This window comes from Ciconia boyciana, chromosome 5, assembly GCF_034638445.1.
Source record: "Ciconia boyciana chromosome 5, ASM3463844v1, whole genome shotgun sequence".
Taxonomy (NCBI): domain Eukaryota; kingdom Metazoa; phylum Chordata; class Aves; order Ciconiiformes; family Ciconiidae; genus Ciconia; species Ciconia boyciana.
In genome coordinates this window covers 11239033-11266481 of record NC_132938.1, presented here as the reverse complement: position 1 = coordinate 11266481, position 27449 = coordinate 11239033, and the positions used below count along the sequence as shown (strand labels likewise).

Below are 27449 nucleotides of genomic sequence, written 5' to 3'. Positions count from 1 at the left end.
TGCCAGAGTGCTATTAAAACCCGAACTACTATGTGCATCGTCGGGCAATTAAATGCCTCCAAACTCCAGCCCTCCATCCTGCAGCACGTTAACTTGGAGAGATTCCATCACCCAAATACTTGCATATAAAAACGTTCCATAACAGCTTATGAACAATGCCATAAAACCCACTGAAGTAGTAGTTACGTCTGGCAGTAAGCTACTGAGTAGGACTATCAGAAACAAAGAGGTAGATGCACAACACACTGACGGTTGTGCCCAAACACTGCGCTTGCTGACAGTATGTTTTCTCATCACTGAGAGCACTTCTGCCATGTTAAAGTATTTCAAGAACTTCTTACAGAAGTATCAGCCACATCACTTTGTTCTGTTCGGGTAATTAATTCCTCATACTCCTGCTAAGGGCAGGAGGAGATCTGACTCGGGCAGAATGTGAAATTAAAAATGAGCAAAGCCTTAATTTTTACCAGCAGAAGTTACAAGTCACGTTTATCTCCAAAAGCATGGGAGATCTTTTGGTTTTTTTGCGAAGAGCTCTGAATCTGGAATCACTCTGTACCAATCACAAACTGTATTTTAGATCACTTATGCACAAGTTTTATGCAAGGCGCGTGAATAAACCCCTAACTATTTGTACATTAACAGCAGTACTAGAGTTAACCCGTGGAAGCTACATGGTGAGCACAGGCCGGCTCATAGGATTATGGTTTGACTTCCATTTTCCCCAGTTCGCTACTGGAAGTTGAAGGCACATTATTTTATTTATTTAGGAAAAGGTTTTCCATTTCGGTGAGCTCCTGTTGTTCAAAATGAGAAAACTTTTGTTTCTTCAACAGAATTGTCAAGCCTATAACTTGACAGGGAGGCCTGCAAGGTACTACAAAAACAACAACCAACCAGTTTTTAACAGATGCAACAGTAAGGCTTGGCATCCTGCTTCAGCAGCCTAAATATAATTTAGTGCATGAGAATATGAACTGAATTTAAAAAATAAGTGAAAGTCATCTGTTCTATTTGTCTTATTCAAGCGAAATACAAAAAGAGAAACAGAAGTCTAAAAAGTTAAATACTTCATTTATGGAAAGCCTTATAGGATAATTATGTTGACATTAACAAAGGCTATAAGTATAAATTTATATCCAGCCATCTAGCTAATCCTAGCTGAAGTTACTATGACATACACAAATACACATGCACGAAGAACCATGTGCATGCACAGATTCACAGCCCTGTTTAACCTGAAAAACATATTTTTAAAATTGTGACTCCTCCTGTAAGGCCAGCAGCAGTCTGATTATTATTGTGACTTTACTGTTGTGTCAAATCTTTACCCATGCTGCAAGTCCAGGATTCAATGCAAGCAATTTTGAGCAACACACAGAAAGGCAGTCTTTGTAGAGAACCTGGGTAATATATTTTCCTGGTAAACAGATTTTTATGATAGAAATACCGCAGCTTCATTATATATTATGATGGAAAACATTGCATTTCGGTGCATCAGGCAAGCTATGCTCATTTTAAGTATTAAATATAAATAGGCACACAGCAAGAGATTTAACCCTGCAAGTCCTCCAGTGGAGGATCCTTAACTGAATAGCAGTTCAGTTAGATAAACCTGGTCCCAAGGAGCTGTAAGTCCAGGCCATTCCAGTCATACTGAATACATGTTTACAAAGCAGATTGCCACTGTCCATTTGTCAAAAAAGAAAAATCTTTTAAACTGGGAATCTCATAAGAAATATTTCTTTTCCCTCCAGAAATATGCTAGGCTGATAAACAGAAAAGTACATCTTAGCACAGGACAGATGACAATGGCAATTGCCAACTCTCAAACACATCTTTATTTATTTGAGAGATTTCTGGTATTTTACATTACCATTGAGGCTACATTCAAATAAATTTATAGGTTAAATTCTGCCTCAAAAACAAACACCCACCTCTCCTTCTAAGTCACTTAGTGAAACCCTCACTGGCACAAAACTTCGACTCACCAATAAATTATAATGCATATCTGAAAAACAGAATTGGGCTGTGATATTTTATCTTAAGAGGGCACAGTCAAAAAATCATAATACCCAAGATATCACTCCTGATAACTTCTGGGAGCCAAAGCTGATATGTTATCACAGGCCAAAATTTTGTTTTCTTCATAAGTACACTGGCTTGTTAGTCTAGTGTCACTGCCATAACGTTTTATTTAAATAACATTTTGTATCAGGACAAATACATAGAACACAAGAATTACATAGACAATGCAACACAAGAAACTAAGTCAAGTTTTGAATCACAATCTCACTGTACAAAAGCAAGATGCCAAAGACTTGTGGATAAAGCTATATTACAACATAACATCCTGCTGTGCCTCAATTCTGTAGCATCTCTGAAGACATCATCCTCTTACACAGAACTGGTTTTATGCTACTTAGGGACAGCAGAGAATTATTCAATGAAAGTTTAGATTCAAGGTGGATGATCTGCTTTTGATGCTGGTTTACATTAGGGATAGTTTTGGAGATATAAATAAAGGACTCAATTTTCAAAAGTGAATGCTTCTTTTGAGTACCTTGATTTTAAGATATTCGGTATGAGAAACCTGAGACCTGATTTTCAAAGTGATACATATGATCAGCTCCAGGAAAATTGCTAAGAATTACAGGTACTCAGCAACTAGTAAATCAAAGCCTATGGTTTGACACAGGGTTTTTAAGAAGACAAGTACCCAAAATGTTCCTTCACATTACTTTGCTTTATAGACATAATTAAATTAAATAACTTGTTTGTGTGTGCTCTTGTCTGTATGCATACACATATGCATCCCTGACATTGCAGCTTTTAAATCTGAGCAACTTTAGCCAAAGCTACGGAACTCTTGGTGAGGTATAAAACTGAATTACCCACAGGTAAAGTTAAGCATGTCCATAAATAAGCATATAAATTGAACAAAGCTGTGCCTGCAAAAAATCAGGCACTTAATTTTCTTGCTTTTGTAAGAGTTCATTAATATATTAATAGAGGTTTTACATATTTTATACACTCAGATATATACATATATTTTATCAGTAATGTGTGCTGACATACATACATATGCACACAGGCAAACATATGTGTACACTTACCACGCACACACTCACATTCCCTTGTCTGCACACATTCAAGTTCTTTATTTTTAAAGAAAATGCCACCATTTAATAACACCGCAACTGGTTCCAGGGTCTCCAGGATTTTAGAATTATAGAAAAAGGTAACTTACATCTGTCATTGCATATGAAAAAAAAAACAGGACTTTACAACCAAATTAAAATAAAAAGAAAGACCACACCACACACACCCCCATGCTACCAGCTTTCCAATTAGGAATCAAGATATTGGAATGAATCTGGTATAAATGCAATAAGCAATGGCAGCTTTTTGTATGAGTAGTTTTTACAATAAATGTGAATCTTTTGGAAGATAAATTAGTACCAATTTATGGTGAGCAAAAAGTTCTTTCCTAGACGGGTCATTGCTGAGCCCCTTTCTTCTTCTGCTCTAGCTCCTGCAAGCGTTCCTCCCGGCACTGAGCATGCTGAGTTCCCACTTTGTGGGCTGTCTCGGTGGCTGCAATGTCAATTTGCGCATATCGGGATGATCCACTCCCTGAAATACCAAATGAAATCATGTAAAAGACTATATCCCTCATATATTCCCGGGTAAAACTGAGCCAGGGTTAAGCTATTGAGGCACTTCTTCCACAGATTCCCTAGACGATCTTGGTCTGGTCTTAAAGCAAGCTCTATAAAAGGAGTAAGAAGATAACCACAACTAAAAAAACCCTCAAAAGCTTTGTAATCTACATATTTTAGCTTTCTGATTTTCTTCAAATAAGCAAACGAACCACTTGTATTTCTGCCCCAGGTTTGAATCTCCACCCCTACTCCTCCCAGGAGAAGACAAAATTTAACTCAGCTCTCCCACTTCTGGGAGGCTTCACCAGCAGGCTACTAGTAAGTAAATGAGTAACACCTGGTATTTGAAAAGAAAACACCATTGGTAGGGCAGTTAGCAGGGATTCTTCTTTGTCTGGATTAGGCACTCTGTGAACGTTTACTGGATCAACCACCTTCAGCCTTAGACAGAATGACAATTTAGTCCAATAATTGGCAACGAGGGAGATAAAAGCTGCTCAGTCTGTTCAGGAGCAGAACAGTTCTGTATGGGTGCAGACATACAACTCCAGAGGCTGGGAAAACTTCAGTATGAAAAAATAAAACATTTATGGCACCTTCAAAGTTATACAAGTTGAGCTTGGGAGGGTAGTTGACATTTAGGAAAGTTTATGTCAGTTTATGGAATTCGGCTCTTCATTCTTAATGCCTTGGTTCACTGTCTTTAAAATGAAGATAAAACATCACTTTTACATCTGAACAGGGTGTTGTACAGAGAACTACATTAAAGTCTGGGAGAAGCTTAGAATTACTTAACTGCAGCCAAACATCCAAAAAAAAACCCAATGGGAAAAGTGCTACCATTTCAAAGATAAGAAACTTGCTGAAATTAAAAGTATAAAAATTAAAACCTCAATAGCTGAAAACTATACATGGAAAACCCATTAATACCAAATGTGAACAACTAAATGCCAGATCCTGATTAGGGGCTTTCTGTATGGAGGAATGCATCTCTAAATGACAATACATGGTAGCTATAATGTATGTCCATGTGCTAATTGTCCTAGTTAAGCATCAGAAGCATTAAAATACTCAGATCCAGACAAAATAATAAAATATTTTTAAAAAATCAAATACTTGGGCTGGCTTCCTCTCTGTAGCACTTTCATACATCCTCATGGAGGGCAGAGAGAAGAACACTGTGTTCTATTCTCAAGCATTTGCTGCGTGGCTCCAGAGTCAGTATCTTCAGGAGCAAGCCCTATACACCTACACCCACAGCCCTGTTTCTGAAGCCAAGCAAGAAAAATTAAGTAAGTGTCGTCCTAATATGTGCAATGAAAATCTTGAGAACACGAAGCAAATTACTGTCTGTCAAACTCCACAGACACAGAAATGTTCACTTTAGAAGGAGTGTATATACAATGCACCTGTCAGAAGGATGCAACATCTTATAGAACCTCATTACGTAAAAATCTTTTCCAAAAGAGTTGGCAATTACAAGAACCACCTCACAGTTCAACAGAGGGTTCAACTTCTCTGTTAGAAAGAGCCTATGGGTAGATGAGAAATTAAGCTTCCCCATATCCCATACATTCTGCATTACTGCGTTCTTTGCTGTTTAAATAGTATTGTGGACTTCCTTACCTCTTATGCTTGTGCTAGGTTCTTGAAGTTCCAATTCCATGTAATGAAGCTGTTTTTTGGAAGTAGGGCTGACAGGAATATTAACATAGGTGGCTGTCTCGCTGTGGGGTCGATCTGATGCAGGGACATCAGCTGAATAACCTACTGCCCCTTCTAAAGTAAGTAACATGTTATTATAGACACTGTTTGCAATGACCAATGATCCATTTCATAAAAACGCACTGTCCCATCAAATATTCTGAAAGCAAACATTCAGCAGCAACAACTCAGCTTGCCAAACAGCACATTCCTCAGTCGTAGATGGGACATGAGAAGACTAAGGTTTCTACAGAAAAGATCTTCAGAGACTGATCAAGTCAGCATCTATGCAGAAGACCACAGACCACAGCCAGTGATCTCACCGTGTTGTGACAGCAAGCAAACACTATGCAGAAATTTTCAAACAGAAGCAATGTACGCAACACTACCTCACAAGGCTTTCAGCTCTAACTCAGGTTAGTAAACCCTTATATGAAGCAATCTGTTCTAGGAAGATGTGAACTATTATATCATCCACAATAGAGCAACCAAAATCACCAGAAGTTCAGAAAGTATGTCCCGAAAACAGGGACTGAAGAACTTTTTCAAGCAAGGGGAAGGCAAGCTTGAAGAGACGTTGACAGCTTCCCTGTACTGAGTTGAAAAAGACAGGAATGATGCCAAGTGGGGACAGACCAAGTCATAAAAGACTTCAATTGCAGGAAAAAAGTAGGAGATTAGACAGTGGGAAAACATTTCTAATAGTAAAGATCACAAGACCACTAGAGGAAATCCCAGAGAGGCTGAAGAATTTCTGCATCTAGAAATTTTGAAAAAAGAAACAGACTAACACTTACGAGGGAAGAGTTTTCTATAAAGTGATTCTGACTTAAAGACAACTGTTTTGTCTACTGGATGAATTCTCAAGACCTCTTCTAGCCCTACTTTCAATTATTCTAATCTTCTCAGAAGTGAAACTAAGAGAGAAGATAGAAGGTTCCTTTCACTGGGCCAGCCAGGCATTTCAGCCTTCAACCCCTTCCTGGCATCAGGCACCTACATCTAGTTTTTCAATCCATGAGTACCAAGGGACTTCCCAGAATTACCTGGGCTACAGGAGACCCACATACAAACCTGTATTCTCTCAGTGCTTAGGCAAGGCTTTGAGTCACATTTTCATTGTCCTACTCAGCAGGCCAGTAATCACCTGCCTGTCCAGCCCAGTTAACTTCTTAAAACACTTTCTGCTGGTAAGTCAATTTGGGATGAAGGAGTGCAGAGGAAAAACGGTATCACTTTCAGGTTCTCACTTTCCCTGAAGTTCTCCCATTAAGCCCTTCCTTGTCCCCACATAAAACTCATATAAAAACTTTATTTGTCCAGATCACTGCTTTTCTTTTCTGCCCATTCAGACACTGATGAGATGTGAATGGAGAGGCAGTAGGTGATCAAGGCTTATAGCACAGGAGAGAATGACTTCTTCTATCCAACCAACAGCAGCTGTGGATAACCACTAAGGGGAATTTTTCTTCTTCTTGGACTGTATTATGAATAGCAAAGATAACTTGTACAAAGTCGGGCAACAGTAAGAGTTGTCAGAGGTTACAGCAGGTTCCAGGATTAAGCTATTTAAATCAAAGGAGTCTACTATGCAGTCCAAAATTTTAAAAGCCTGGAAAGTTTCTGACAGATTTTCATAAAGAAAACATAGGAATATCCACAAAGTAACCAAATATTTTTCTGATCGTCAGACTTCAAGTTGTTGTTCCAAAGCCAGGTGTTAGGAACAAAATGAAAAGGAAAAAAAAAGTAGAAGAAATGTCTATATCTGCATCAAACATCATTCTCAGAAATTATTCTCAATTATTCTGTCTAAAGTATTTCAAAAGAATTTGGCCTGACTGTGCCAAAAGGGATTCAGCAGAACCATAGCATTGAAAACCTGCATCCCAAGTAGTTGAAGTTGTAAGCAAATGACAATCTTAAGGACTGATACAGAGTCATGAATAGTCATGAAGGAAAATATAATTTTTGAAGTCTTTCTATACATTGTCAAAGTGACGTTAGCAGGAGTTTAAGTGAAGTCTCCTCAAAGCTAGCTAGCATGAGAACTAGCAAACTTCTCTATAGAGCTAAATAGTTGAAAGGTTTCAGGAAGCTGAATGTCATACCTGATGCCGACAAGCCAAGTGATTTTCCTGAGAACTAAAAAACCACACATATATTAATTGGTGGGGCTTTGTGCAAGAAAAGCAAAAGAAGCACATAGAACAAAGAAACCCCTAGCAACAACAACATATTCCTGCTATAACTTGACTCAAAGGAAAAAAACAAACCAAGAACAAAGTTGGGCAAACTGGAATGGAAGGAAAGGAAAAGTCTTCCGTTGTTTAGTCTGTGCTGTCTTAACAGAAACTGTGCTTTCTTTGTAAACATAGAAATACTTGGCTTTTCATTTTTCCTTCAAATAAAAAAACCCCCTCATTAGACACTAAAAACTGGCTTGTATTTGTTTGAAGAGAAAGGTTTATTTGAAAAGCACAAGACAGTGAAAAGCTCCTACTAAGAAAACAAAGCACACAGAGAAAGCCATGGACAAAGGCAGTACTTTCAGCAGTCCGTTCTGGGTGAACCAAGGAAGAAGATGCTTACAAGAGGGGTCAGAGGACCAGTATTTGAGATCATTATGGAGGGAGAATTTGGGAGAAAAACAGACCAAAATGCATGGTCACAACATTCTGAAAGAATCACAATTGCTTGAAGAGAAAGGGGGAAAAGGTAGGAAGAAAAAAAGATAGTTAAGCAAACAACAGGAGAAGAGTAAAAGAAAACATGCAGTGGCACTGAAAGGAGGGGGAAAAGAAAGGAAAAGATAGTATAATTGGGGAGGGAAGAAGAAAATTCTATTTGAAACTGATGTTTTAGCCTTTCTTTCAGCAAGTGTTAGTTATTCATATTTTCTACCCTATGTAGGCACCATTCTCAGAAACGTGTGATAAATAACGCTGAAAGAAAACCAACACCATAAACACAGCCCTGAGATATGTCTGTGTGTGCGCATGTGTGTGTGCGTGTAAGCATGCCGGTAAAGCTGACATGTTCAAAGGGCACCGCCTCGAAAATAAACATTTAGGAGAGATCACAACAAAGAAGAAAATGGAAGAAGAAACAGATGTCAGTGTCCTCTAATGCAAGTGGCTCCAAAGATCTTTACTCACCAGGTTCCTCAGGGCTAGTAGGAGTTCCAGGTTCTGCAGGAAGTGTTAGTGTCTCATAACCACCTTTAGGACCTAGAATACAGGAACACCATCAATGGCTTTGGATTTAGGAATTTGCACAATGAAAACAAAGCATATGATTTTCTAGTTTTGATTTGTAACCTTCTAATCTGAATAATCGTACTGAATAATCTCAGAAAGTATATACAGTGGTTAGTGTTGACTTTGCTGTAGTGGTGATGCCAGCATTTTCTATGTGATTGTAACACCAAGGAAATAAATGGTAGGACATTTTTACAAGTATTCACACTGAAAGTCACTGAAGTCAACAGTGTATTTTCCTGTACATCGATGTGGGAGCAAAGCTGTGTTGAATGCATGAATCAAGGAAAAGTGCATGGGTGATCTTGGGAGCATCTGGAAGACTCCTGTTAAAATTCCACCTCCAGCATGATGGATAACTTCTTGATTTCTGACGAAGCTCTGTAGAAAATGCTTAAACTAGCCCTTCCAAAGATAACTTTGCTTTCCAAGTGCAAATCATCATCTTTGCAAGAAGCCAGGTTGCACAACACCACTGGTGCTTCCAGAGCACTAAGCTGAAAAAAGATGCCCGGGTTCTCTCATGATCTCAGACTCCATCCCAGTTCAAAGCAAGCAAGCTAAAAAGCTATGCCCGTTGAATGAACATATGGGATTAATTTTGAATGACAAACACTCATAATTTTATCTGCTGGTGTTGTTTCTTTCTCTGTTATCATGAAGAAGTATCTTTAAATGTGGTGGGGGTTTTTTCCCACCACGTCATTGCTAGGGTACAGGATTTCTCATGGCCTGTGGTGGGTTTTTGTTGGTGGGTGCCCTTTGTTAAAGTGCTGGCAGCATTTTACTGCTGTGAATAAGATTACTGCCTATGCTCTGACACTTATCTCATCTGTCACTGCCTCTTCTAAACTTATCCCATCTGTCAATGCCTTTCTAACAAAAACCCTGCAAAGCAAAAAACCCAAAGAAACACGTAAGTCTTACAATAGGGAATCAAGTCATACATTACCTTTAACATTTTCTGAAGTTTAAAATAATTTAAGTTTAAATTAATTCAAATTTACATGCACACACATACCTCGTAACCACTTACACTTACCAGCTTGGAGACTGTGCCCTCTATGTACTTTCAAAGACCCAGAAGCTGCCATGACAGAAGCACCACCTGTTTTCAGAGAGAGATATTCACATTAAATCTAAATACCTGCTGCTATTATTAGATATCTGCTGTGCATCAGCATTTTTAGTAGATGATTCTGAAACATCAAGAAAAATTTCAGTAAGAATTACAAGTCATTGTTCTTCATTTAAGCAATATTCCTTTTTTTTTTTTTTTTGCTAAATTCTTTATCCTGAGACTGTGGCACTATAATCTAATTTTGTTGTTTTCTTTCTTTAGAAAGAAAGGATGCCTTCTATAAAACTTCAGGATACTGGCCTTCCTGTTTGTGGTGAGAACTACCTTACTCACAGAGACAGTTGTCTTGAACTGAGAAGTAAAATGGCGATGAAAACTGAGTGGGGAGTTGCCTTTGCAATCCATAACGTAGTCTTGGCAACCACAAAGTTTAAAGTGTTCATTAAAATCTCATCAGACTGGATCAAAAACCCATTAAAGTTAATGGGAAGAACTGTATCACACTTCACTAGTCCACTGTCCAGTTTTAGACGTGCATAAACTGGGGCGGTGTGAAGGGTAGGCGAAGGATCTAGCTTCCATGGGGTTTGAATCCAGGTTATAGCTGGTTCTTGTGAAATACCGTCCCAAGTGTTACAGCCAGGCAAGCTTTACCGAGGGCATGTCAGATGGCACAGTGTCCTTTCCCCAGCCCTATTCAGACTAGCAGAAACCTGTCCCAGGTACAGTATTAGGTACGGAAGTTTGAGGAAACAAGAGCTAGCAACTCGGAAACCTACAGAGTGGTACGCACGTAGTGGGGTTTGGCTACATACACATATCCCTTCTTTTCTAACCAGCAAACTAATCAGCATTACCCCTATCCAGCCGTGAATGTCTTGTCACTACTGTTGTCACTGTGGGCACCTTATTCAAGATGAGTGGCATTTACTTCTCACATGAATAATTTCGAGGGAACTTCTTGTGCAAGTAAATGGGACTTAACAGAAATAAGGTAGGAGGCTGGGTTTGTGAGGAGCCCTGCCCCTGGTGACAGGGCAGCCGTGCCGTGCGCTGCTGGGTGTTGGGGATCAGGTATAAAATTAACACTCTCTTCTGAAGTGATGAATCGTCTCTGAGCAAGGGAGACACTTCTCTGCAAATTATTTTTAAAATAGCATCCAAAAATCACAGTAATTCTTATGCAACATGAAGAAATTCTATAAAATAAATAGCACTCTCAAATACCTAAGAAATCTGCATGACCTAGGAACCTAAAGAAAACAGCAATTTCTTTTTTTTTCCCCTCTATAAAGTACACATTCATACAATTTTTTCCTAAATCTAATACTTTCCAAGCTTATAAAATTGTTCTTACACTTCTATAAAATAAGTCTAAATAAACCCCACAGATTATTTCACTTAATGAGGACAATGGATTAAAAAAATAATATACACCTATTTCAGAAGTGCACAACTGAACTAAAACCTTTAGGTTTGTAGTCTTTGTGGACACAAAAGCATATATAGGGAAATCCGAGGCTACAAAAACAGTTTTCAAGCATACCATACTGAGAAAGTGATTTTGTATTTTAACAAATGAGATCAGATTGTAGAACCTTTACATACTGTGATGAGGACTTAACCACTAAAAACATTATTTGAAATTTTTTTTTAACGAAATTGCTGATAAAAATAAATGCAAAAATACAACAGCCCTGGACTAGCTGATTTACTTATATTTTCAGTGTAACTGATTTTCCTTTTTCTCACCTCAGAGCATCCTGTCTCTGCATTAAGAATATCAGAATACGCTTTATGCAGCTGAAAGCCTTACCTGACATTGAAGAAAGACTAGAGCTTTATACTAATTGCAGCTTCATCACAAAACTCGTGTGGGGTTTTTTTTTCTCCCTCAAAAACTGAATGTAATTCAGCAGAAATCATTCCAGAAGAAACGTGGATTTTTAAGCAACATTTTTAGGATTTGTGACAAGCACACAGGACAGGAAAGGAGATTTAAAACAATAAGATATTCCAATCCATTTATGGTCAAGTTGCAGTTTTCCCCTTTGGAGCTCGTTTAAAAGAACTATGTTAATGCTTCAGGATTTGACCTGTTGCATTTTCTTCATTTTCAAATCTGGCAACTAACAAATATTTACATAGTTGAATCTCTCATGAAATTTTTTTGAAGCTTTGAACTGCGTCGTATAAACACATGTCAACAGAGATCGACCTAGATATTTTCTTCCTTCTTCTTCACAGCTACCATATAACTGGTTTGTTTCTCATTTATGAATCCTAGGATAACACTTGCAGGAATGGAAAAAGCAAGTTAGCAAGATAAATTTCTGAACATATAAAGCATCGAGCAGGAGACAGACACTCCCTTCTATCACTCTTCTCATCTTACAAGGGATTGTTACGAATAATTTTTTCAGTCTCCCCTGCCATCCAGTTCTGTGTAGCTGACTTGCTCAAGTCTTTATTAAAACTGAGTAGCTCATCAAGAGAGTTATTTCTGTTCTAGTTTCCCCAATGTGTAAGAGGAAGAAGATATTCAAAATGTGACAAAGTGAAAATATGCTGCAGAACATTTTGCATTCCTACATATGATTAGACTCAAATGTCTGATGTAGCTCAGTGAAGACAACCACTACTTGAAACATTTTTCTAACTTCATAGTAATTTCTTTATGCCCACTCTTCAAAAATAAGCACAGTTTACAGCACATGTGCTACAAGAAAGAGCCATGAAAAAAAGATTAACAAATGAGAGGGAAGCTGGAATACATGCTATAAACTGAGCCCAGACAGTTTACATTTTCAAATCCTGTCACCTATCATTACATGGCCAGTGAGTAGGCACATGCAATACTACACTGCATTTACCAAGTGCCCAGCCTCTGCCTTCACGGAGTAGGTCACAAACTCTGCAGCTCTGGGCTATTAAATTTGCTGACAAGGAGTCAGGACAGAAGAAAACACTATGCTCTACGATAAATCCTTGCTTCTTATTGAATTAAAACTACCTTTATTGTGAAGTACTTTGATCCACTCAGCCAAGCAACATTTCCATCTCCTCCTTTGAAAACAGATACCTTGCTTAAAAGAGCATCCAAAGCGTAGAGCTACTGATTGACAGGAGAAATACTGTGAGTACACCAGGAGTTTTTTTCATGTAAACGTAATAAAAGACTTCCTGGTGCTGTATAATTGCCCTATAAAACTTCCCTAAGTTTGTTACTCTTCAATTTTCAAAGTGATTTCATATATTTTCTGCTATACAAATGGCATTATTTACAATACATAAAAGCTGAAGGGGATGCTTAAAAATGCTCACTTGCTCTACAGATTTCACCGTATTCGGAAATGCCTCCTCTCTCTCTAACAGTCAACTTCAGAAGCGGTAAAATCACTCAAAATTAGAAAGGCATTCAAGCACAGTAACTGTTCAAATGTTGCCCCACAAAGATGCCTGTTTAGCGTGTCCAAAAGAATCACAGAGGATCTAACTACCTCTAGCTATTATTCATCTTCCCATGCTGTAGGGCGACTCCAGCCCAGCCTCCCATCCTTAAAAATGCAAAAGTGTTAAGGTAGAATCGTTACCATTGTCCTGTACCAGGAAACTCAGTGTCTGTTTTTTGAAAAATATACCTTCAAAAATGCTTTACATACATTTGCTCCAAAAATCTTGATGCAACTGAAGCTCAGGATCTACATTGGCCAAGAATAAAGGTCACATAATGAGTTTCCTTAATAGAAAAAAAAAAAAAAAAGCCGAAATAATCACTATGTTTGCAAATAAGGTTCCTCACTTTTGTGTTTTAGAAGGCTGGGATATGTAATTTCCCCAGATTTCAGTTGTCAGAGGAGGCATGGGGAAGCAAATCAGGAATACAGAAAAGGCAGGACTAGAGGGTCACTGTGGCATGGACTTACCACCTTCTGTCACCCCCAAAACAGGGAACAGGAACCTGCTGGACCTACTCAGCCCAGAGGATGAAGCAGCAGCATTTGGATCATTCACTAGTATATGGTTTCACTGCAGCGACTTTTTTTTTTCCCTCCTGTCAGGCCCCTCGTAATTCGGAGAGTCACTAGGGCCAAGGTTTAGCTTGTAAATGCGATATGTATTTTAATCAGCTTACTTAAACCGCTTTTTCTGTGCTCCTATTTTTCTTCCCCTACAGAATTATTTCAAGTGCACTTATAAAATAAAACACCATCAAGAAAGAGCATGTCATATTATGGCAGGGTTTTATTAATCAGTTTCTTATTATAATAATGCTCTTCTATTACAGTGTTTAGCCCTATGAGGTATGACATATTTATGGTGGACACTGCTCAGAACGCAGTCCTTTACTGGCTCAATAGAAGTACCATAGCATACTTTGCCTTCCTACATCTGAAGAGCTGACAACACATTTCCTGAAAAAAAAATTGTGAATTATAAATTATTTTCAACCTAAGCAACAACAACCAACACAGTATGGCCCAGATTCTTCTTTCTCACTGCTCTCAATTAATTCCTTGAAAGCTTAGTCCTAAGCTTGGAATAGAAATATCAGGCTGCATAGGTTCGCAATAAAAATTTTTAAAATGCGTGAAAGAAAGCCTATTTTTCTATCATAAAAGCTAAGCTGTCAGACAGCTGAGTTCATTTTCAGCACCCATCACCTGTTATAGACTTCATTTTATTCTTTCTTTTTATCTCCCTTCCTTGACTCCCTATCTATCTAAGAACAATTTAATACAGATATAACGTTCATAATCAGCGTTCAGCTGACATTTCAGCTGAATTCCAATCCACAGCATTGTTTTATGTTTATTCCTTAATTCATTGGCTCAGAACATCTCCCATCAAGCACTGTGTAGGTTTGGTATTACAAGCAAAGAGGCTGTCAGATAGCAAGAGTGTCTGTTGCAATGCTGATGAATTTGCTCCTATGGACTATGGAAAAAATGGAACTGCACAGACAAAAATAAAAGAAAAGAGAATTTAAAAGACACAAAACTTAACAATATTAAAGTATGCTGCTTCCATGGCACGATATTTGTTAACTTATTTTCCCATTCAGCTATTAATTTTTGTAAGGCCAGAGCCTGCAGCACAGAACAGGGAGATCAGACCTCCCACTGTAGATGTTTAATTTGGGTGTTGAAATGCCCAAGGCTGGGTCTGGCTCCTGGGAATGCCTAGGTAATCAGCTTTCCAGTAGCTAATGGGAAGGGACAAAATTTTCTGAAATATGGTGCACAGAGCCTGCATGAAATGCCTTCCCCAGGGACTGCAAAAGGACCCTAAGCACTTCTGCAAACCCACGCCAGCTCTCAATTTAGCTTCTCTAAATAGGAGTCTTGGGATTCACACTGCTCAATTCCCTTGGAAGGGTTGGCAACCCAGGACAGAAATAGTGGCATTTTTTTCCCCCTACAAAACAACCTTATGGTTTAAACATCATTGATAAAACAGGAGAGCTGTGACTGAGTTCTACTCAACTGAGAAAATCCAAATATTTTGGAGAAGAGCATGGAGACATTATAAGTAAGGGCTGGAGGTTCCTGTCTAAGCTGTTGCAATGAACTAGAGGAGCACAAGATTTAAGTAACAGGCCTAAATCACAGTGAGAAACACTGCGGCTGTTAGGAAATATATTCTAGATCTAAGAATAGCAAAGGACTTCAGATGATTTAAGGTGGTTTAAGGATTCTCATTGCAGAACATGCTAAACAAACACCAGTCAGACATACACACAGAAGTACATCCTAATCTCAGGGCAGAGGCTTGAGCTAGACAACCCCTTCAGACCTGTTTTTCCTACAGTACTTTGATTTATAGTTCCAGAAAGATAACCAAGATAATGACAAGCTCTTCAGCTCACCATTCTGTGAAGAAATGTGCTGTCTTTTGGTTCCACCTCTCAACACTGAATGTGCATCTCATTCATGATCCCTTAATTCAAAACACATAAGCAGCTCCTGAGAAAAGGACCTACATACATATGTCTGAAGTTGCATCCACTAGATCATGCTACAAAATTTCTTAAGCATTCATGAGAAACTCTGTTTAGGTCCCATGAGAACTTCTTAGACTAAATGTACTAAACCTAGGTGCCTCCAGAATCCATCAGTCTCGGAAATCAGGATATCTGAATCACATTTTTTAAACTCTATCCTGTCATGGTATTTTAAGGTCCATAATAAGCATAAATGTAGTCTGTTATGCTTAAAAGCAGGCATACCCACATCATACAACTCCAAAGAATCCCTTACCTTGATCTCTAGTACAAAGCTATGATAACAACGGGAATACTTTCCTCCTACAAATGCAAGCCACCTAATTCAGTCTCTCTTTCTAATCAATCTTTATGAAGTTATTTATAACAAAGGCAACCAAATTATTTAAACCAGGATTAAATTATTCACCTCAGCTTGTTTTTTTCCATCTAGTAATACAATTCAGAATTGTTGCCACTTTTATGAACAGTCTTCAGCTTGCCTTTAGGATTAGACACATTTCTCTGAAGTTGCTGAGTCTATTGCTCAGCATATATAACTAATAGTAGAAAGATAATATCATCACCCACATTCACTACCAATAAACTGAAAAATATTTAAACAATAGATCCTGACACTAACTCCATTTCTTGCTACAGAACTGACACATTCAAGAGCAAAGATATTGTACAGAACATGCGGGGACCTGTAGCACAGGAAGAAGTGGGTTTGCATTCGTACAGTGTATTTGAATGAAAATACAATACAATCCTTTCTGTGATAAAAAATAAATGTGTTTATGACTAAGTTGACTGGTACACTAGCAAACATTATAACTGTGTATAGGATCATCGTACAATCATTCATGCTAGTAGAGGTATCTTGCCATGTACATGTGCAAGACAGGTTTTGAAAGTAGTTACCTCAAATTAGTGTGCCCTTATGTTATCCTCAACAATGGATGAAAAAATCATAATAGAGAAACATAGAAAGGTTCTGCTGCTGTTCCTTTAGTCCAACAGAGCTGTTTGAATGACCGCTCAGCACCCAGGGACCTTCAGTTAATGGCTTGGATTAAAGATGGTGGAAGCAAAACATTCAAAGGCTACAGTACTATTTTGAAAGCTTTGCAACGCCAAGTTCAATTATACTTGAAATGTTAACATATATAAAAGACAATACTTTAAAATGAAATATCTGACAATAATAAAAATGTGATGAGACAGAGAAAACATGGGTTTCTTTTGTATTAGTATTGAATACTATCTGTATTATTTAAGAATAAAGTTCTACAGGTATATGAGAGCATTTGAGAGATGAAACCCCACAAAGATAGCTAAAACTTCAGTCACTGGCTTTAGATGCTGCATTTGCCTAAAGCATTTATACTCATTCCAACAAGTATTCAGTTCTTTTCTTAAACAATGTTTTCCCAGTGTACCAGACATGAAAACCCACCCACTCCAATTTCTTCAGTCTTGTATCTTCCCTTTCCATTGATCTAAAAATCTGTCCTGTATTTCTACACTTCCAATTTCCTTAATGATAGGTTTTATCAAAACAGCTAACTCCTTCATCTGCATGAATAGCCTGAGATTAAGTTTTTGTCAGATATTGTTTGCATCCACAATTAATTTGCCACTGACATTAATACAGAAATAATATTGTGCCCACCACACACAGCTATAGACCCAAGTTCCCCTGTATTTACACACACTTTAATCATAAGTGCTTTAATCATAAGCACTTTAATCATAAGAAGGAAAGATAAAATTAGAGTTAACGATCCAATTTGTGCTTCTATTTACACATCTATAAATCAAGATAAATTCCACTGACTCGAGTGGAATAACTAGGAACAAGATCTGTTAAATGCTTCTGGATTTTCTCCTGCCGAGACAGACAAAGGAATAGAGTTACTCATGACCTTCTCCAGAGACACCTCCTGATCCTAGGTATCTTACGGGATTTGTTCACACAAGTATCAATCAGCTATACTTCTTTAAGTGTTTGCCAAGGTTTTTAAAAGTAATAAAGAAACCCAAGCACAAAAAGCTGTTCTATGTCTATTGGAAGCAGGCAACCTGATAATTTAATTGATCTACTGAATTATCGGGTAAACAGTTTAAAGAATATAAAGATGTTTGGGATACTAAACAACTTTGCACAGATCTCTCAAAGGAACAAGATGGAGACAGTACATAAAACCAAAGGCTTACGAAACGTTATCTTTGAAGTAAAATGATGATACAAAAGATGCCAGACCAGTTTGGCTACATCAAACAGAGAACTCCAGATGACCAACACATTCTACTGATAGGCAGATTTACAATGCAAAGATAGTCAGTGTGTTATCTTTGCCTAAATAACCTTTCCAGGCCAGATACTCAGCTTCCTCCCTTTACTGATTTAGTCGGTCAGTCAGTAGTTCCACTGACATGAGAGAAGCATCTCCGTGTTGCCCCTGGTAAGGAAGCATTCCTGTGTTTTTGTGTTATTTAGAAATCTGGGTATACACACTGAACATATAAATCAAGTTTCACCTTGGTGTTAATATAGCCTAAAAAGAAAACTTTCCTGACGTTCTTCGAGTATGTAAGTAGAAAAAGCACTAAAAACTTTATATGGAAACTGACAACTTTGCACCTCTTTAGATTACAAAAGGAAGGGAAAAACAAATATATTAAACTTTGCAACCAAAGATACTACAGGTTACAACATAATTCATAATTGTCAGTCATGAGTTGCAGCAGCAAAACCACCCACAAACAGGGTATCTCTCAATATAGTCTTCAGTTCTGCTTCCATAAATGTTTTTCTCTCATCACAGTTTGGGATTTAAGCATTATTCTTTAACAAAGCAAATAACTAAATGGCTCCTACCTGGTATAGCTGGTAAGACTCCAGACTGTAATATTGCTGTTCCCTAAAGAAAACAGAAAATTTTAGAATGAAAAATCTTTACAAGAAATAGAAACTTTACAAAATATAGGAAGAATGGCAGAGAAATCACTTCACCATCACAAAAGCTTAACACATGGTTTTAAAATCCAGAACAGACACAAAGGTGTTCAGACCTAAAGGTGTTCCAAACATGCATAAATTGCAAAACCTTTGTGTACCTTAGTAAAGGCTAACTAACTTGACTTGGGGTGCTCTGCAACAACTGTAGCAGGCATGGTGAAGCTTAGCACTATTGAATCAGTCTTGAACTAAACAGCAAAAAGCAAGAAAATTTTATATTCAGAGGCAGATGAGACCAAGTTGGAGTAACATATGTAACTTAAGGCCATGCCTATATTTGCTTAAAATGGTAGGTGCTGCAAACACATCGAAGCCTGGTGTGCTTCTGACTCAGCTCCGTAAAACCAACATATTTTATCCTTGAATTCAAACTGCCTACAAATCCCACCTGTGACATCAGAGTCCTTCTAGAAAAGCTTTGTGCCATTTCAGATGCTTCACATTGCCCGTACCATGGTGGTACAAGGACAGGTAGGGCACATCGAAGCAGTCAGGCACAGAGTACCTGTGCCCGTTCATACTTAAGAGTAAGCGTGTTCCAAAACATGCTTGCAGGCCAGGTTTCTCCCCAGTTATACTATCTATGTCATTCAAAGCTGATCTGGAGGACACTCTGGCGCTTCCATCTCCAGATGGTATCAAGCCTGCTCCTGCACTGCAACACCAAGGTAGGCTGTGAAGTCAGTCTGGTCTGTGCTACTGACCACCACTCTGCCAAAGAGATCTCTCTCATTTCTGTGACCTTGGCAAGAACAAGAATTCATCATCACGATCCATTCTTTTTGATAAATAAATGTGTCTGCTGGACTTTGAAGTAGAAAAACACTATATACCTATTAGACCTGAGCAATAACACTGCTCAATTCCAAAGGAATAAAATTCCATTTTATATAACACCTGACAGTAATTTTCTTCACCTAAATACACAGCCTTGTGACCTCTGATAATTCTCTGCTTCCCATGCTTTCTTATAAAGTGGTGGCTTTTCAGACACGCTCAGGACTTTACATATACTTTACATATATCTTCCCCCTATACAGGCACTGTGTTGAATTCTCAAAATTTCTCAACAGAAAACAAAATAGAATATTTACTTATTATGCATGTAGAAATTCAAGTCATACTAATTCCTGAACAACATTTACTAAGACAAACATATTAAGACATAAATCTCATTACATGTGACCGTCACGAAAAACTGTCAGAGCTATCAACTAGATCCAACTTCAGTTAAAGTAGGTGGAAAGGCTTTTTTTGGTTTTGATGGACCTTGCAATGAACCAGAAAAAGATTAGAAAAGATTACACCGATTCTGCTTCAGAAAATATACATTAAAAGAGCTTAACTGGAACAACTGGGGTAGGGGGGTGGTGTAAGGATTTTTTTAAAATATAGTTTTGAAATCTGCAACACAGAACAACTTTCAACAGTGGAATAACACACGACATACAGGATGTTTCTGCCCGATCCTATTGCAAGCATGGAATCTATAGCTTCAGTATTTACTTGAGCTTTTATGCTAGATGAATATTTTAATATACGAGACACTGAATTTGAGCAACTGTTTAGAGTAAAAGTAGAAGGAAGGGGGAGGAAATCAGAAACATGGCAAAGATTTCATTTCTGAAACAGAAAAAAACATCCCACAGCATTTCAGAAAAAGATAATTTTATTAATTTAACCATAGTGGATGTTATTTTTTTCTATAGTTACTGTGTGCCCCCACAGAGGGTACTGATTTCTTTTGGGGAATATGCAGAAGTATCTGCACAGATAAAGGACAGAGGACGTTAGAGTCCATTATGAGCAATATTCTGTATATTTAGGTAAAAATATTTTTCCATTACAATAGAATTTCTATTATTTTTTTGTCGCTATTATTTACAGCAGACTTGAAAAATGCTTTTTTCCTGCCCCCAGTAACTTATTAGGGGTTTACTAATACAGAATATAAAAAAATAATTTCCCTGACTTTATGTCTGTGGATGTAAAGCAGATTAAGCTGCCTCTGAAGGTAGCATCTACTAGCTTACTTAATGGACTAGAAAGTGGCAGACTGCAGTGCTGAAATGCATAAAAATCAAATCTTGCTAACGAGAAAGGATCTCACAACTTTCTGGCAACTTTCTTGCTTTTAAAAACAGCAAATTAGATTAGATTATACTTGACAAAGAAAGATGCAAAAAGGCAAACAGGAATTAGATGTTTGAAATTACATCAGATGTGGGACACTAATAAAATATCATTCAAATTATAGTGACTAGATGAAAGACAACAAATAACTAAAAGAATCAGAGGTGATTAGATAAAAAAATGAGTCTGAGGTAATAACAGAAATAAAACCACTCTTTTGTTATCAAGTGATTTTTCCAGACTATAAGGTTGTAGTCTTCATTTCCATTTCAATATATCATATTCTATTATTTCTGCAAGTCTGAGGCCTCCTGCTGCAATCCTTTGTAAGAGACTTCACTAACTTACAGTGGCCACCACTAAGGCAACTCAGTAGAAAGAACGGTATCAGAGACTTAAAAGCTATCTTTTTTAATTCTACAAAACTCAGACAAAACATGCTTTTGTCTGTAGGAGAAACTTTTAAAATTATTATGGCATAATGTACAAATGTAAATGCATGGTTTTCAAATGCAAACTATAATAATACATATCTCAACCTACCATACGATGACACTGAAGAAGAAAAGGAGTAAGTGACCTCACTCAAATAACATGCTTTTGTTATGCCTGCTATAATATTCAGACAATAACTAACAAAGCAAGTATCTAAATCCCGCATATCTCATAATATTGCTCATAAATATAAGTTAAGTATCTTTCTAATGTAGATTCTTTTAACTGTGACCCAAGAGCTGAGTTCTGAAGTATGTGATGCATGGTTGTCAGTTCAAACAACCTCACCACTACAACACCCACAGTAAACGGATATGTACCACTTGTATATCACACATCATGAACTACATGTCCAGGGCTATTTTAACTCTGGAAGTGATCTGGCTGCTGTCAGATGACATTCATTTTTGATGTTCTGCTTCCAAATATCTTGGGTAGGGTTCAATGATAGATGTTAGGAGAACCTACTAGTCTGATATGCTGGATCATTATTCATAGATTAGCTCTGTTGCCCTAAACAGCTAAACAGAACCTAAGCCTTGGCATTTATTTCTGTGTGTGCAAATAACCATCATAGTACATAATCCTTTTTACAATCAAAATGGGATTATTCCCTCCCGCCCATGTATATTTGGTATATCTTTATCTTTCCCCTGTTTTTTTTTTTTTCTTTTAAAGTTTCATTTGATTTCATTCAAAGTTTCATTCACGTTAAATTTCATTAAATATATGATTTATTAGATCAGTTCTCATTTTAAAAAAATTACCAGACACAAATACTGTGCCATATAAAGGGCAGTATGCCTACCTTTCTCTATATACTCAAATCACTTTCCATGGACTACGTACCAAATCCTGCTCCACTGCTGCTAACGGGAGTTTTAGTCTTTGGACATGAGATCAGCTCCAAAGTCCAGATCTTCCAGTATAAGTTCCAAAGCAAGGAGCGAAGATTACTGTACAGTGCAATTTCCTATTGTCGGAAGAAGTTTGCCAGATTTATAGTGACAAGAAGCATCACAACTGCTTTGTAGTCTCATCTCTGTGGTGTAAAAAAGGAGCCAGGATCTTACGAGTCAGATGGACAGAAAAAAATGAAGGAAAATATTGTCTTAAGACTAATCCCTCCCATTACTAGCTCTAAGGGTAGGAACTGATAGATAGCTGTTCCATATAAAACATGTATTTTCAAAGAACCAAAACATTTTTGTTTCATATTTTTCCTCCTAAAAAGGAGGAAACCACACTTCCAAGAAAAAGTAGATCAGCTTCTGTAGATTGTAATGCTGAGCTGGGCTCCATCATCACTGGCAAGAGGAATGAAATGCCATTTGCCTGATAACTGTCAACATTTCAGACACACCTCATCAGTCACAGCTTATGTCATTCCCTTTGTGTATCTTTAGAAATAAAGCTTTTCTTTCAGCTCATCCAAGTTTGGCAGCTTTTTATAGCTCCATTATTCTGAACTTAGTAAGAGTTAGAGTTTTCAGTACAGGAAAGACATGGACCTGTTGGAGCGGGTCCAGAGGAGGGCCACAAAAATGATCAGAGGAACGGAACACCTCTCCTATGAGGAAAGGCTGAGAGAGTTGGGGTTGTTCAGCCTGGAGAAGAGAGGGCTCTGGCTCTGGGAAGACCTTATTGCAGCCTTTCAGTACTTAAAGGAGGCTTATAAGAAAGATGGGGACAGACTTTTTACGAGGGCGTGTAGTGACAGGACAAGGAGCAATGGTTTTGAACTAAAAGAGGGTTTATTTAGATTGGACATAAGGAAGACATTTTTTACAATGAGGGTGGTGAGGCACTGGAACAGGTTGCCCAGAGAGGTGGTAGATGCCCCATCCCTGGAAACATTCAAGGTCAGGTTGGACGGGGCTCTGAGCAACCTGATCTAGTTGAAGATGTCCCTGCTCATTGCAGGGGGGTTGGACTAGATGACCTTTAAAGGTCCCTTCCAACCCAAACTGTTCTATGATTCTATGATTTTTAGGTGTCATTTGCTTTAGTCTAAACACATGTATGAAGTTTTGCCCCAGTCTGGGTCCTCAGACTGGAAGAAGAAAGGCTCAACATAACTGAGAGGCTCACAGATTCTTCTTGTTATGAAAGAGGAATTCATACTCAACAGTAATAGAAGCAACTATTTGCACTGTGATACTTTTATTCAGCACATACCAAAAATGCACACATAAACAGAGAGGGTGGATTGCAACATTGGTCAGCTGCTTAATTTTCACGGAGAATATGATCTAGATTTTTTTCTCCTCTCCCTTCCTTTATGTTAAATCTATTGTGCAGCATCAAGACCATGCAAAACATCCAGTTTTTCAAGAGCAAACCACCAAAATCATGACTCAAAATCCAGAGGATGGTCCCTGAAAAGCAGAAACTGTAAAGCAGACTTCTCTAACAATGAACAAACCCTCTCGTGCCTGCTGTATACAGCTGGTGGCCCTTCATCACGATCCCTCTGACTGCTTCACATAGTTTGTATGTAGAGGGAGGCAGCAGATTACAGTTACATTATATAGTTTATGACAATAGTATCTTGAACTATCAGCAACTTCACAAAGGAGCAAAGGACACAATGAGAAACTCTGAATGAAGATTTTGAAATTAGCATCACAAAAATAGAAAAGTGTCAATTGTTTTTGAAAAAGGAAAAGTCTTGAACGTGTCCGAAGTTCTGCAAAGCCCAGATATTTCAGCAAAAAGAAACCAGTCCCTAATGAAACTGACAGTTAAGGTACTTTCCTCATGAGGATTAAAAGACTATAACTTATTCTTGGAGCAAATCACCAGAAAACTTTAAAGCTGGAATGCTCAGGCTGCCACAGGAAAAAAAGGTTCCCAGGAAAGGTCAACAAATACAGACACATGGAGCAACCTTTGAAGGTCATCTGCTTTGATGGGCTGTTTCACAATGCCCAGCAGTTGATCAGGTTCTGAACAAAAGATACAAAATTACTAAACTCTACGATCCTTGGTAACAACTCCAAATGAAACAGAAACTCCTGTCCATGGCATGCTTCAGGTGCAGGGCTCCAATTTCAGCCACAGACTTCTGATTACTCAGCTTCATCTGTCGCAAGCCAACTGTCGGCTTACAGAAAGATTGCTGAAGTCAGTTCAGAAACATCTCAGCTTGCTCAGCCAAGCCCAAACATCAGCTATTTTCTGAAGCACGAAGCTGGCGATTTCAGTGGCACTGGCAAGCCATGCTCTGTGTCACATCAAAGTACGCCTCCTAAAACCTGTGGGATAATCACAGCCCAACTCATCTACAAGTTACAGGTGTTGTTTAAACAGCAAGAGATGAGAAAGAATGAAAAGTATTGTTTCATTCTAGTCCAGATTTGTGTACCCATCTTCTCTCTCTCCTCTTTTTACAGAGGAACTCTTCAGTTGTGATTTTGATATGCTTCTGTTGAGAGGGGCCTTCTGCTGCTTGCTGTAGGCTTCCCAGCCGCCTGCAGCCACGAGCCGTTTGTCACCCAATCCAGAATACGACCATTGGCATCAGAATATGACCATTAGCTCCAAAAATGACACGCCTTCTCTTTAGCGTACTCCGAAACTGTCCGCTCAAGGGAGGGAAAGAAAAGCTGGGCTGAGTCCTCTTCCACAAAAGCCAGTACCTGGATCCAGCTGCCCAGCCTCCACCCTGAGATAAAAGCCATCTCCAGCTGCCAGCTAGCAGCAACAGCCCTGAAATTCAGATGGTAGAAGTCTCGGTTGCAATGCTGAAGGGTCAAATTTCAAGCTCTGCTACTGATAATATATGGGCATGGGGAAGCTGACACAGCAAGAAGGAACATGATTTGCTCGTCTTTTGCTTTTCAAAAACAGACCGAGACTTTCTACATACCGAAAAGCCACACTAGGGGTGTGATGAACAACTGGGCTGTAATGCAATTACATGGTCACATATCATTTTTTCCACAGGACATCTGCCTCATTCACTGCACGAGAGGGACATGTGTGGGTAAAATCAAGATGGCATGAGCAACTGTAAATCTGTCAATTCCTTAACAGTGAGGGGTTTAACTTTTCAACCTAAATAACATCCTTTTAACATCACACACATATCTCATTATGTACAAAAGTATTCAGACAGAATTCTAGAGGAAACAGCTATGCAATTCCATCCAATACGTATAAGTGGTGTAAACACATCAGTGAAGTTTGTGTCTGTTTCGAGGCACTACTACAAGTCAACCTTGCACACTTCTAGGCTAGACAAAAAACAAAGTCAAGAGCATGTACAGCTGCCCCAAGGCAATAACACTCACCCCAAGTACATCGCAAAGTCTGAAGGCACACAACACCAAACCATCATAAACTGTACTAACACCAATATCAGTTAGATAGCTTATGGTTACGGAGAAATGCCCAAAACCACAACAACTTAAGAAATATAAATAAAATAAAGACACTCTGCCACCTCGCTCAAATGCAGATCTTGGTTTTGTCTTACAATTTTTTGAACTAATTTCATAAGGTTTGAGTTTCTCATGGTTCTTCAAAAAAAATTGGTACGATGGTTCCAGATCAAACAAAATTACTAAATACTTTTGTGAATTTGAGAGTCTGCCCTCCTTAACCACAGGTAAAAATCAGAAGCACTGGTTTCTATACAAGTAGAAGCACTTCATTATTTCATGGAGGTTTTTTAAGGACAGATACAGTAACAAGCTGCAGAGAGAGATACTGCAGTAGCAAACCCTCTAAGTACATCTATATAAGCAACTCAAATGAAAAGGTGGACACTAATGGTTATGAATATTACCGAACAGATGAACTCATCTAAGCTTCCTGACAGACCTCACAGCACAAAGACATTGCATATGATCAGAACATTTTTCACTCCCAGTTCATGATACAGAAGGACTTTCATAGCAGGAGCCATGACTGGGCTGAAGAATTCAGCCAGCCAGAAGAAACAGCTAAGCCAGACATAGCAAATTGCCTCTGAGACCAATTTTAATTCAGTGTATTTGATAAACGTGGCCAGAATTGGTGCAGAAATTAGAAGACAGGGACTAAAAACAATTCTTCACAAAAAATAAAAACACCACATGCAAATGTCATAGGGTACAGTCATCAAACACGACAACTGGGGCATAGCATGTACTGATTTCAGAGCACAGAACCATGAACAAATACACCTGTGAATTGATGCTAGATACATAATAAAATTTATTAACATCAGCCTTCACTGCCTATCTTTCACTAGATGTATCTCATAACAATCATTCTGCCATTCAGGACATGAAAGACTCCTTACACAATTGCCATTAAAATAAGCCATCAAATATACTCAGCTCAGAAATTATAACTTCTTTTTCTCCAACTGTGAGATTCCTCTTCAGAAATATTCAGGTCTAAGATCCAAGGCAGATACCCCTGATAAGTTCAGCATATCATATATTCTTGGGGCCAAAATAAAGAGGGAAAATTCCTCCAGGTAATAGGAATCAGCTACATTGTTCCCCCTAACTCCTCAGTTGAGCTGTCATGATTTACAGTAGCAGAAGATCTGTTCTGGAATTTTATGAGAAGAAATGATTTTTCATTTAAGTGTAAGACACCCAGCAGATTTTCTAATTCAAGATAGTGTTGTCAACTTTTTAGAGATATTTTCATAGCAACATTACATTCCCTTTTCCCCCTTTCAGAGCCTTGTTCAGCTAGGCTCCTGTTAGTTAAACCACCTCTCCTAAAGTACATACAGAAATTCCAGCCGTAATGCTTAAGCAAAAGAGTTCAAAGACAAATTTGTCCTGACCATTGAAGGTTCAGCATTGCTTTAACCATTCACATTTTCACAGGTGAACATGAGTGCTGTTATTCAGCATGTGGCTGAATAATAGTGTATACAGTAGCTTTAGCCATGCAAAAAGTCAGGATGTGTTTCTCTTTTAGAAGTGGTAAAGCCTTTATGAATAGATAGATGTTTATGATCCATAAAAATGAACATTAATTATAATAGGTTATATATTTGTATTCTTATAGAAAGACAGTAGAATTGCAGGCATCTGTGCCTACAGCTGTATTTTAACATGAAAAGAAGATTATTTTAAAGGAATTCAGTTCTGAT

At 38.2% G+C, this 27449-nt stretch overlaps 1 protein-coding gene across 1 annotated transcript in view; it reads right to left on the bottom strand.

Moving 5' to 3' along the window:
- Nucleotides 1-3499: 3499 nt before the first annotated feature.
- DOK7 (docking protein 7) overlaps nucleotides 3500-27449 on the bottom strand; it is a 68799-nt gene continuing 44849 nt past the window's right edge. Inside the window, exons 8-12 of the mRNA XM_072862580.1 lie at nucleotides 18578-18620; nucleotides 9672-9737; nucleotides 8528-8599; nucleotides 5292-5444; nucleotides 3500-3636 (exon numbers count right to left, since the gene is read on the bottom strand). Coding sequence (XP_072718681.1) covers nucleotides 3500-3636; nucleotides 5292-5444; nucleotides 8528-8599; nucleotides 9672-9737; nucleotides 18578-18620 — 471 coding nt within the window. The remainder of the gene's footprint in view (nucleotides 3637-5291; nucleotides 5445-8527; nucleotides 8600-9671; nucleotides 9738-18577; nucleotides 18621-27449) is intronic.